The 13,505-nt window shown below is 42.0% G+C and overlaps 1 protein-coding gene across 1 annotated transcript in view; it reads left to right on the forward strand.

Moving 5' to 3' along the window:
- LOC144945446 (dynein axonemal heavy chain 10-like) overlaps positions 1-13,505 on the forward strand; it is an 86,942-nt gene that overhangs the window by 69,942 nt on the left and 3,495 nt on the right. The window contains exons 59-69 of the mRNA XM_078873962.1: positions 145-424; positions 3,327-3,556; positions 5,465-5,738; positions 6,577-6,681; positions 6,832-6,986; positions 7,520-7,674; positions 8,361-8,544; positions 9,159-9,359; positions 10,735-10,944; positions 12,359-12,454; positions 12,587-12,758. Coding sequence (XP_078730088.1) covers positions 145-424; positions 3,327-3,556; positions 5,465-5,738; positions 6,577-6,681; positions 6,832-6,986; positions 7,520-7,674; positions 8,361-8,544; positions 9,159-9,359; positions 10,735-10,944; positions 12,359-12,454; positions 12,587-12,758 — 2,062 coding nt within the window. The remainder of the gene's footprint in view (positions 1-144; positions 425-3,326; positions 3,557-5,464; positions 5,739-6,576; positions 6,682-6,831; positions 6,987-7,519; positions 7,675-8,360; positions 8,545-9,158; positions 9,360-10,734; positions 10,945-12,358; positions 12,455-12,586; positions 12,759-13,505) is intronic.

Genomic DNA, 13,505 nt, shown 5'->3' on the forward strand with positions numbered 1-13,505 from the left:
TTAGTATTGCAGCCACATAGTTGAACGATGATGGTACATTGCACACCTTGACAGATGTGTCTGGCTATAGCTTTGCTTTTAAATACATAAAAAAAATGTAAACGTGGATTTTTTTTACTGATTTGTTTGCTGTTAATCATGCAGGTGACATCATTCAACAAGCCAGATTTCCTGAACCATTTGGAGTTTGCCCTCAAATACGGCTTCCCATGCCTCTTCGAAGACGTGGATGAGTTTATTGATCCCGTGGTGGACAACGTGATCACGCGGAATGTCCAAGTGCAGCAGGGACGCCAGTTCATTGTCCTCGGGGACAAGGAAGTGGACTTTGATCCCAATTTTAGGCTCTATCTCAACACCAAGCTTGCAAACCCCAAGTACTCACCATCAGTCTACAGCAAAACCATGGTCATCAACTACACAGGTGGGAAAACTGCTGTAAATGACCTGAAGGTTCCTTTTAGAAGAGGTATTTACAAGAACATTGCAGTTTGCTGTAAACATTTCTGATTAAAGTGGATGTTAAAGACTGCCCAAGGTGCATAATAGGCTACTGTGTGCAAATGAAATCCCAGAGTAACAAGTAAAATCCTATATTTGTAAAATTCATGCTCAAAATGCCAGCACATCCCACTAAAATGATCTTCTTTCTGCTTCATGCCAAATTCTTACACACTCAGTACCCAGCCTTTAATGTCAACTATTACAATACCCCACCATCTGACCCCTAGGTACTTTAATGCCTTGATCGGTAACCTGCCCTCCTGCATCTGATGCATGTGCCCAACTTGTCACAACCTGATTTTTTTTGCAAAACTTTATTTTCACAATCTATTACAAACTTACAAGTTAACGCAACCTGTAATTAAATTCCTCGCATACTCCACACACATATATATGCATATGGGAAACAAATATCTTTTGAGTTGTTTTGTTAAAGTCCAGCTCACTGGCCCAGGGGCCCTAACAGTAAAAAAACATTATTCCTTCCTCAAACACCCATATTTAAAATAATAATTTCTCTCTCTACTCTTTCAAACTGGTTTGTGTAGTCCATTAAAAAACGATCTTACAAACGCCATACATCTCTTGACCTCACAACATCCTGCATAATGCATACTAATAGCTAAATACATGAACCTCTCTATTGCCTACACATTCTCAATTTCTATTGACACCTTGGATGAAGACGCAGAAATCCCAACCCTAACAACCTGTATATTCGTCATCATGTAAAATGAGCATAACATCGATCACAAGATTTAACAGTGTGGGTGATAAATACCAAACACGTCACCTTGCCTACATGTTAAGGTCTCTGTTAACAGCATACAAATCTGAGTGCCTTCATGTACATTCTTGAACAATCGCATAATTTTACATGGAATGCTTTAACAGCTAAAATCTTCCTTTATACCTTCTCTGCAACCAGAATAATGTGCTTTTAGTCAACAAAACATTCAAAACTCGTCACCATATAATTACGGCATTGGCTTCCGGTTACTGAATGCATACATTATAAGGTCGCACTCATTACACACAAAGTGCTTGCCACAAATGAACCACAATACCTTGCTGATCTCGTCAAGGAACATAAACCATCACGCGAGCTGCGGTCATCCTCGCAGCGGCTTTTGGCTAGTTATTGAAAAATATGGTCACGACATCGCACTTTCAGATGTATTTCTGCGGCCATCTGGAATGCTCTTCCGATATTAGGAAGCCACTGGAGCTATGCACTTTTAAATCTAGAATGAAAACTCATTTCCAGTGGCGGCTCCTGCAAAATCTCTCAGGGGGGGCAAATGTCTGGATGATTTATAAGGATAAGGTCCACCCATGCAAAGGATAAATTAACAGCTTAAGCATGTAAAGGCAACTTCACTTCTTTAATATTAATGAAAAATAAAGTGACTCTTACAATACATCTTGTTTGTTTCTATACTCACTATTAATACAATCCACTCAAGTTTCTTTTATTAAAGATTCCACAAGGTGGCGACAAATAATATTGTTGGATGCAACGTGCTTACGTATGATGACGTAAGTACGTTAGTGCGAGCCCTCCCGGAAGCCATAGAGAATGCATTGCAGCGCCCCCCGTTAGAAAAAAAACATCTTTGAATGTAAGTCTATGGGACCACACGGGGCGATTCTCAGCCGGAGTGAAATCGCCCAAAAAGAGGCGGTACTCCACAGAACGTGACATGACGCTGATTGGACTATATCCAGAGGCACAGTGACGGCTAGCGTGACTCTGTGGTTGAATGACATTGGTGGTGCGTCGCCCAATCGCCCTAATGAAGAAACCGCCCCTGCTCATTTCTTTAAAACTGATTTTAGTTTTTAGTTTGTTGTCCTTCCCCCGCACCTCCGATTAGCATGGTTGGCTACGTACGGTGCGAAATAAGTTCAACATACATACATACATAATAGATTAATATCAACAGATGAGCATCTATCTCCCGACATAGCATTTAGTTTATGTATTCCAGCAGCACTTGTTTAGGCAGAGACATCTTGGACTAGTTTCGACTTTGAGAGTCTCATGAGCAGTCATTTAGAATGGCGCGCATGTTGACTGCCACAAGCGAGAGCCCTCCACGAACACTAGAGGGCCCACGAAGCGCAAAGAATTTTGGTAAAAGTCAAATTTGCTCGCGGACACAATGGCGGAGCCAGGATTTTCAGGTATGGGGGGCAACCCCTCCAGCAATTAAAAATGATAGAGGAGTTGTTAGTAAGTAAGGACTTGTCCCTTGCTTTTTATTCGATGCGTGTGCCGCGATGGAGCAGCAATCGATCGAGGATCGAATTTGAACCGTGTATGATCGGCATCGCGCTCGCTGAAGGATGTTTGCCTTCAGGGAAGTCGTGTACTGTATAAGAAACTGTGCACAATTATGTGAGTTACTTATAACTGCTTTGCCGTTACTTATTGCCAATTATGGACGCAGACTATTGTCCTATCATCTCATAGAGTCCCTGGCACATAATAATATGCTACACAGTGGCAGTGGGGGTCGCAAAATGCCGATTTATTACTAATAAACCCCAATGATCCGATCGAAATTATGGATTTCAATCGGATCATTGGGGAAGCACGTGCCACCCCACCCCACTGGCTCCGCCAGTGCGCGGACATGTAGAGCGTTAACAGTGGTGTGTAAGCCAAACAAGATCACAGAAGACCGGGAGAATTAAATAATTGTTCCTCTTTTGAAAAAGTGCAGAGCCCACCAGCGCCTCCCTCTACCACTGAGCATCACCCTACACGTGTGATTGCGCGAAGCTGAAACGAGTTCGTGCACATGTTTGTGAGTCAGTGACGATGAAGGGTCTGGAAGATCAACTGCTTGGCGTGATCGTGGACTTTGAGCGGAAGGAGCTGGAGGAGCAGCGTGAGCGCCTCGTCCAGGAGACCAGCTCCAGCAAGAAGCTGCTAAAGGAGCTGGAGAACTCGCTCCTCCGTGAGCTCATCACGTCCACAGGGAACATGCTGGACAACGCACAGCTAGTGCAGACGCTCGATGAGACCAAGGCCAAAGCCACCGAGGTGCACCGCATTGCTCAACTTGCTCCAACACAAAGTCATAGTCATCTGGGACAGCACTAATACAAATCATCAACACGAGGGTTTTGTAACAATAACTTACATTTGCAAGTATGTAGCCAACCGCCTGTAAAATATCGATCACCTCAAGATTGCAGAATTACACAAAGAACAGAAGGGTACTGTAGTCCTCACACTGTATCACAGTTCACCTTTCCACATTTAAACTAAACAATTTTTTATTTTACCAGGTAAGGCCCACTGAGCTATATAGATCTTTTTTAGAAGCAACCTGGCCACAAATGATAGCTCAAAGAAATGGCTTATCATGTGGAAATTTATAGCAGCCAAATATTCTAAACGCATGTTGATTCTAAATGTGGAGGAAAAAACAAGAGGACCGCAGAAAAATCCACGCAACCACGGGGAGAACATGACAACTTCAAATACTGTATATAGGCGTCGTGTTCAATCTCTTACATTCAATTGCATATAGCATGTGCCTGATTGGGTGTTTGGCTGGGTGGCAGAGTGACATTGTTGCTCACAATTGGAAGGTTGTGAGTTAAATTTGGAGTGAGGAGTCGACTCAGTACATCAGCTCTTTTTTGAGTCAATAAAAAGGTCAGTAGAACAGTGGTTGTTCTAAGGAGAGGCTGATCTCCATCATAGATATGTCTAATTTACACCACTCGCTCAGGATCACCAGTAAATATGAGCACAGCGGAACACTGATGATGATTGCTAAAGCTTTGGGTTGAAACGTAATTCACATATTCAATTAAATGCTTTATCAAGATCGTTTTCACTCGATTATCCCAATACTTTACATATCAACTAAATTATGCTTTTATCAAATACACCAAAACTAAAAAAATCAAATGTACCATGAGCCCTAACTTTAACCCCTATCGACACTGACCTCTTCCACAGTCTCCTCCATATCCTCACATTATGACACCACCTCCTTGGCACAGACAGGTGTTTGGCTCCCTCTACATCCGTGTCTATTGCCTCGTTTCTGTCGTCTTACACCTCGTGTCTCTCTCTTGTCTCTCTCGTATCCTGCTCACATCTGTCGTTCATGTCTTTCTCATCGTGTCTCTGCTCGTGTTTTTCAACGTTTCTCAACTATAATTTCTCTATTGTGTCGTGCTTGTTTTTCTCATGCCTCTTAGTCTCTCTCGTGTTTTATTTATGTCTATCGTGTTTCTCGTGCTCCTCATATGTATCCTTAAGTGATAGGGGAGATTACAGGAGAAATTAATTCAGATGAGATCAAGGATATTTATTGAGACAAGATAGAAAAGGGATAAGATACGAAAGAGATTCATTTTAGAGCAGATATTAGATCTATGGTAGAAGAGAGATACATTTCTCTGAGACATACAAAATGAGAGATATAATAAATATATGAGAGACATGTTAGAAGAGATGCATTTAAAAGAGACAATAGGATAGAGATGCATTTGTTGGAGATAGAAGGTGTATTCAGATCAGATCGAAGAGGCAGGAAATAAACGCACTCAAGCAAGAGAGAGGAGAGGTGTATAGAGTGGAGATGGAAGGGTGGCAAACGATACATGTAGAGAGAAAAGCATGTGAATACTGTACTCACCCTGTGTTGTAGTGATTGAAGGCTTAGCTCCACTCACTACATTGACTTGATCCAAATTGATTCCGGCTATTATTTTTCTGAATCCCAGGCCACATTGAGCTTCTTTGGGTCCTACTAAATGTCATATTTTTCTTGCTACTTGCTAACAGTATGGCTGATTGACTTTAGAATCACAATATTGCTTGTGGTCATTATGTCTTTTGCACGCGGTATCAAGTCAACTTTAAGGGTTGGCTACTTCAGCATTATCAAAGAGTGCACAAGTGCAATGTGTGATCATCACCTTGTGGCAGGTCTCCGAGAAACTGGCCCTGGCAGAGCAAACGACTGTGGACATTGACATCCTGCGCAACAGGTATCGCCCTGCTGCTCAACGTGGAGCAATTCTTTTCTTCGGCCTGTCAGAAATGGCCCTCATAAACAGGATGTACCAGTACTCGCTCTCCTCCTTCCTGCGAGTCTTCAGGTTTTCTCTGCGCCACTCAATCCCAGACAGCAACCTCGGCGTGCGCCTGCAAAACATCATGGATGCGCTGACTTACAGAGTCTACAACTATGGTTGCACAGGTACATCCCACACCTGATAGGGACTTTGATAAATTAAATTACAGTATACCTACGTTGAGACCCCTTTGGAATTTAAATCCTCACTTCAAAAATGTGTAAAACATAGCAAATATAGTTTGCATTATTGAGTGTGATAAGAAAATGACCTGAATTTAAATCGAGTATTCTTTACCATCCATAAATCATCTTGAATGCTAAAGATAGAGCGTATATACATTTTAAGTGGTGCAACATTGGTGCTGTGTTTCGCGCATTGTGATACAAACCTGTCTACTTGAGTTTGATTTCCAGCCATGGCTAATATTGCCAGCAAGTGATATTCAAACTTTGCATTGGCCTCCTCTTCATTAAACCGCACTGACAAACGTGGTGAAATAAGGTCAAATGACCTCCTTGACTAGCCTTCATCCAGCAGTAGATTCACAAAGGAATCTACACATACATGTTAATTTGTCCATGCCAGGTGTGTTAACATACTCTATTTTTAATCCACAATGTTAGGAATAATTTTTATGTTTACACAAAATCTTGTACAGATTTGCCCATTTGGTTTTAATTGAGTCTAAAATTGGTCTTGATCACTTGGGCCATTCTCATTGCTTAATGTATCATACTCTCTCTAGGCTAAACACTGACTTAAAAACATCGTAAAAATCATTAATCCTACCGCCAATCGAGTTTTCATTTTATTATGTCCACGTGTTTTATGATATTTTTCCAGTTTCCAAAGAGCAACTGTGATTGCTCTACTGGTTTAGTGTTGTTTGCCATCGAATTTTTATTTTTTATTTCTTAGCTGTATAAATGATGGTTTTGAAGTTTGTCAACTGTTTCACAGGGCTGTTTGAAAAACACAAGTTGCCATTCTCATTTAATATGACACTCAAGATTCAGCAGGCAGGCGGTCAGGTGCCTCAGAGAGAGTTGGATTTCTTCCTGAAAGGTACAACATTTAATTATCGCCTGAGTCTGAGTAAAATCTGTGACATTTTTTTTAATTGTGAAAAACATTAATGGTGTAATATTACCTAAGATTAACATTATGTGTGGTATAAATAGTGCAGAACTTTACATTATTAAATGTACCCTGCAGGAAACATATCCCAGGAGAGGAGTAAAAGGCAGAAGCCATTTGGTTGGATCCCTGACCAGGGCTGGGAGGACGTGGTGCAATTAGCAGAAGTGTCCCCTGAGGCTTTTTCGAATCTTCCAGGGGATATTGAGACACACGAAGTGGACTGGAAGGCTGTGAGTATAAGCTTACGCATTATCTGACAAGCTTTCCACATTACATTTCGCTCAGTTGTTTTTGTCGGTAGCGCGGTTTGAGAAATGAGTGCATCTGAACGATACTCATTTTGCATTTCCAAGAATTGTAAATGCTGGTCTTGAAATAGTTTCTTATCACAAGCAAGTGTCACAAGCACTTTGAAGTGCATATTCATAATGTCAACAAGGGTCAAGGGCATCTTCATTTTGGTGACTAGTAATAAAGAGTTTCATGGTCAGTAAATAAGGATTTGCATTTATTTATTTATTTAGTAAGTCCTGAATGCCATGGAACTTCACAGCGTTATAATGAATAATCTTAAATGTTGTGTTGTCTGCTCTTAGGATGAAAGCCTTGCTTGTTTATTTATTTAAAGTGCTATATTTATAGCAATAGCATCTGTACAATCTGCCCTCATGATGTGAACCCAGCTTTGCACTGCATGTGCAGTTATTATGTTTGTGGCACTGTTGTGTCTAACCCTCCTATGCACGTGCCATTTGCACATCAGTGGTTTGATCTGGATGCCCCGGAACAGGCGACAATCCCTTGTGAGCACAAGAATAGCCTGACAGCGTTCCAGCGTCTGCTGCACCTACGCTGTTTCCGCGTGGACCGGATGATCCGTGCCATTACTGACTATGTCACTATTACCATGGGCGAGAAGTGAGCCTACGCACGCCAAGCCACATTGCAGATACACCTAGAATCAAACTTGCATTGCAGCATCAGCATTGTTACCCATACACCAAGTATCGTCTTGGTGCAGTACTGTTTCTAAAGGTGTCTTCTAGTTTATATAACTAGGAGTAAAGCATCCTATATATGTTAAATTAATGATTGTAGGAATTTTTTAAAATAGCATTGTAAACATCAGTGAATGTAAATTTCTTGCTGAAACAGATGTAATAAGTTAATTGCCTGTTTACGTCCATGGATAAGTGCTAAAATCTCCAAATTACTATCAAAGAGTTGAGTCTATCCGTAGGACAACCACTGTTGACATCCTACAAAGTGGTACTGATTGAATTGATTCCAGAAGGACAGAGGGCTTGTGTCAACCTCCACCAGGATTTTAACCGCAGAACCTTCCAATTACGAGCTGTGTTCTGTAATCACTGCACGACTCAGTTGGATAAGTTCTCACACGTATCTCATGATAACCCTGCAGCGTTATCACAAGCTCGATATTTGAACTGCCGATCTCTGGATCGAGTGGCAGTCACGCTAACCTCAAAGACGCCTGGACATAAAAATCAACTTGGGCCGTTATCACGGTGTCACCAGTACATGCAGAGTTGCTTGTTACACAGAGGTGGTCGAATGTTGTCTCTTTCACGTCTGTGCTGCAGGTACGTGCAGCCACCCGTCGTCAACATGAAGAATGTTTTTGACCAGAGCAGCTCCGCGTCGCCCGTCATATTCATTCTGAGCCCTGGTGCTAACCCCGCCAGTGACTTGAAGAAGCTGGCAGAGCAGTTGGGCTTCACCAGGAAGCACCTGCGGATCCTTGCCATGGGCCAAGGCCAGGAGAAGGTGGTTTCCTGTTTTAGAAAGTGCGAATGATGTTTCCCTAGCCTCCCAAGAGAGAAGCATTGATGAATGGCTGGTTAATTGCATTTTTAAAACAGAATAATAAGTGTAGTATTTCAATGTTTTTTTACACTTGTGAGGTGAACTGGATCCCCTGGAGAAAACCCTCACATAGGAGGCTATAACCCCAACATAAATATGTATGGATAGGTCAATAACCTGACTTGTACTGCCACCTGTGAGCCATCTTATAACCTTACAGTTTGGTTGTGCAAGATGACAAACATGCATCACAATGCCCAGCATATGCAGTACATATTACCACTTAGATTTTTACAATTTCAGGTTACATACCATCTGAATGCGATTGCACCAGAGTCCATTACCAACAACGTCCCCCTGGGACAGCCGGTGAGGCCAGAGCAACACAAACGAGTCCCAGGGAGTCCGCATGGGGCCAAGGCCCATTCACAGTTAGCATCATAGGTCACTCATTTCGGATGAATCCAAATGTGCATGCTACATTGTGATTGTTGTAGGCGAACAATGAAATTATATGTTGTGAGTTGACATTGTGCAATTGTGGGTTTGTAACTGCGTTGCTTGTGCGCACACAGGTAGCCCTAAAGTTGCTGGAGCACGCAGCAGCACGGGGCCTGTGGCTGATGCTGCAGAACTGCCACCTGTTGGTGAGGTGGCTCAGAGATCTAGAGGAGGCCCTGGGCAAGCTTCACAACCCACACCCAAACCTGCGTGTGTGGCTCACGACGGAGCCAACTCCTCTCTTCCCCATTGGCATCTTGCGGAAATCTTTCAAGGCAAAGCACACAATAGATTGGGGATAAAACACACGTTTTAATTGGTGGAGCTACAGTGTCAGCATAAGGCAGTACATACACATCCATTGTTGTACTGTACTGCTGTAATCCAATGTCTATGCTGCCCGCCTTAACTGTACCCTCGCTCACCATTGTGGTGAAGTATGGTCAAATAAACACCATTACTTATCCAGTGTGAGGAGGATCTCATCCAGAAGTTGATTGACTAAAGGGCTGTGCATGTATACACATGTACATGATATGTGATGTATATATGTTAAACTTCCTTCGCATGCTTGATATACTCTATTGAAGTACAAGCATTCATTACCTGCAATGGTATGGGGCACCATGATAGAGATAAGCAAATCAATGGCTTAAAGGAGTATTAATCTTGTTATCTGTGATAATGCTTTTCTTATTTGTGGTGTGGATAAAACGATGGTTTTAGGATACAATTCCTCTTAAGCATAAAACTAAAACTATAGTTGTTCAGAAACCTTATAACCATTGCTTGTGGTGACATACCGTGTCAGTCGCTAATTTTAAGCTATGGAGGCCAAGGCTGGGTTTTCGATACCAATTACCAATATACCAGCCATGTGTTAAACACAGGTCTTGGTTATCGTAGACATGCGGCAGGGTGCTAATCTCGATTTAAAGCTTTCGTGACTGCAGGGATTCATCTTCTTGGTTCTTTCGGTAAAGTCACGTAGAAGGAAAATAATAAAATAATAAAAATCAAACATCATAAAATAATTCTCACGACGTTTTGGCCACAACGCAAGCAGACGTCTCCAAGCCTGGGGCGTGCCATTCAGACGCTGTCTTCTCGACAGACCTGCTCTCCACCTGAAGACGGCTGCTTGCGTTGTGGCCGAAACGTCGTGAGAATTATTTTATTATGTTTTATTTTTATTATTTTATTATTTTCCTTCTACGTGACTTTACCGAAAGAACCAAGAAGAGGGTACTAATCATCACGCCAAACACACCCCACACACACCGAAAACTCGGATTCAACACTACTGCTTAGATTTTAGTGGTTGTGCTGTATATATAGCTCTGACTGATTTTTGGCTTGTACCGCGTGTTGTTTGGCACTGAATTGAGGTGCACATCAGAGAGCTGATCCCAATCAAAAGTCAAGACCTGGCAACACCAGCAGCAGCTAACAACAATATCCAATCGAGGAAGAAAATAAGCTGCTTAACTTCAGTTCGTGAAAAAGCTCCCAGCACATGGAACAAAACATTTGAGCATCATGCCGAACAACATGCGAGACAACCCGAAAACACATTTGATTTTTATTCAACTCTCAAAAATCTGTATTGATTTCTTGTGCTTCCCTGCTTTGTGCCTTAATGCACACCAGGTCGTAACGGAGCCCCCAAGTGGCTTGAAGCTGAACCTGAGGGCGACGTACTTCAAGGTGTCGCACCAGGCACTGTCGGACTGCCCCCACCCTGACTTCCGCCATCTCGTCTTCACGCTTGCCTTCTTCCACGCCGTTGTGCAGGAGCGTCGCAAGTACGGCAAGATTGGCTGGAACGTCCCCTACAACTTCAATCGGTCTGACTTCCAGGTGACCACCATATCCCTCCCTCTAATTCTAGATTTGATACAGTGATTTTTGCTGTGACGGTGCCACCTGAAGACGGAGGCTTGTGTTGCCTTCGAAATGTCGTGATTTAATTGATTTGTTTTCTCTTTTTTTTACCTACGTGACTTTACCGAAAAAACCAAAGAGTATCCCTCCCTCTAATTCTTATCCATATCCTGGAAAAGGGATTAGGTGGATTGATACATCGCGGGACTGTGAGAGATGGTGAGAGTCTGGGGAGGCCTTTGTCCAGCAGTGGATTAATCATGGCTGATGATAATGTCTACTAGGACAGCATGGATCATACTTATGCAGTACTGGATTGAGAAGCAGGCTCTGCGAGCCCAGTACCAACCCAGGAATTACCCAGAATCAGCCCCAGAGCCCTGGACATCAGTCCCCTATGAGCCATGACACTCCGTGGGTTCACCACCCTCTTCCTTTCAGTGCCCCCATTCCCTAGCTGTTGCCCAGGATCTCCATATAACTCACTGTACTCCTCTCCCCTATTATTAGTCTATGCACGAGGAAGAGGTCATTAGAAAAATATAGTAATGATAAGGCATCCAGTTTATTATTCAGGAGTCTATGGTATAAGGTTGTTTTTGTTCAGTTTATAAGGTGTGGTTTACTTTCTGCTTGTCAACATGTGTTTTATTGCTCTTATAGTTTTAACGAATGTGCAAATATCTTTACACTGCTGTTTGTGTGTGTTTACGGGTAGCACGAAGGTGTGCTTGCTATGCCCATGACATATCTGTTTCCTGACACAATATGCCACAAAAGCTACAAACCCATAAAACAATTGTTACAAAATTTACTACTCCACTTACCAATACCTCTTTCCAAATCCGCATACTTTTTGGAAAAATTCTCAATAAAATACCTTGAAAAAGCGTTTTTTAATGAAATGCTCTAATGAAATGCTCTAATGAAATTCTGTGTACCGATATGATATTAGCATGTGTGTGCATGGAATACGTGCATATTGGTATTTACGTGCAAACGTGTGCATTCATTTTCATGTTTGCTGCTTGTTTTGGTGCAGAAATGTCTTTGTATAGCCAAATCCTTTTAATGGATTGTCTAGCCAGCTTGTTTTAAATATTTATGCTTTAATGTTTGCATTAGTACATAGTGCATTAGTTTGGCACAACTGTTGATTAGCCAATTTTCATATTTTATTTACACTGTTTTGCACCAATTTTTTGTTATAAATTGGTAAAAGTTTTTACCTTTGTCTGGTATTTTACCCCGGGCTTCCTGACATCAGGGACGTCCTGCAGCATTGGGCTCACACCTGGTTATAAACAAAGGAATCTTACATTCTTTTTCACAATGAAGGCGCGATGAGCATTATAAAGCAAAACTTTAAAACACCTGTGTCTGTACATAGGTTTGCATGGAAATTCTTAACACATACCTAACCAAGGCACACCAGCGAGTTCAAGGCAAGATTCCCTGGGACAACCTCAAGTACCTGATAGGCCAGGTGGGTATTTTTATGTATTCCTTTTAAGGACATGTCCACTGATGAAACTCTATACTCAGTATGCGATTGCATTTGAATATATATATGGGTCACGTGCACTGTACCTTTCTAATGCTGCACGTTGTTGCACAGGTGGTGTATGGAGGCCGTGTCTTAGACAGTTTTGATCAGCGAATTCTGACCACGTACTTGGATGAGTACCTGGGAGACTTTGTCTTCGACACCTATCAGCCCTTCCATTTTTTTCACAATGAGCATGTCGACTACAAAATCCCACCCATTGGGCCCAATGACAGCTATGTTGGTAAGTTGCGAACGTCAACACATTTTTTCCCCCAATGTTTGAAACACCACTACAGCTGGTTTAGCACGTAGTAGGCTTTCGTGACCAATATACATCATAGAGGTTTTCTGGGTTAGATTGCGTAAATATAAATGCGTCGTTAAACCCGCCACCACCATACACAGCCAATTAGTAAAGTTTGTCACGTAAACATAACATGCCAATTCGTTACTAGTTCAGCACACCGATGTGATGGAGAGTAAACCCACAACATTTACAATTCAAATACTAACTGGCTGTGGCGGGTTTAACGACACAATTATATTTACGCAATCCAACCCAAAAAACTCTATTATGGACCACTACAGCTCATTGTTTATTTTCTACATTGTAGGGTGACTGCTTATGTACAGATCATCAGCATAGCCAGTTTCGGTTTAACAGGCCAGACTATGCTTATAAGACTAGTTTCAGTCCATATCAATGTCTTAGGTTTAAACAAATCGTTGAGGCATATTGGTTGACGAATTAAATGTCTTATATGTGATCAAATAATCCATACCATAGACATGAGCTGAGAAACATTGAATCCCAAGACTTGAAGTCAAGCTACTGCATCAGTGCCTTGGTATGGGTACCTGTTCTCTGAGATGTTGCTTGTTACATGGTGAAAACAGAGGTGTTGTCTCGATGTCTTAACATCGATATCATCCCTCTGAAAGACATGCAGCAACCTTGGAACTTTTAACTTCGGCAAGGTTAGATTTT

Source organism: Lampetra fluviatilis, chromosome 37 (genome assembly GCF_964198595.1).
Source record: "Lampetra fluviatilis chromosome 37, kcLamFluv1.1, whole genome shotgun sequence".
In the NCBI taxonomy this organism is placed as follows: Eukaryota; Metazoa; Chordata; class Hyperoartia; order Petromyzontiformes; family Petromyzontidae; genus Lampetra; species Lampetra fluviatilis.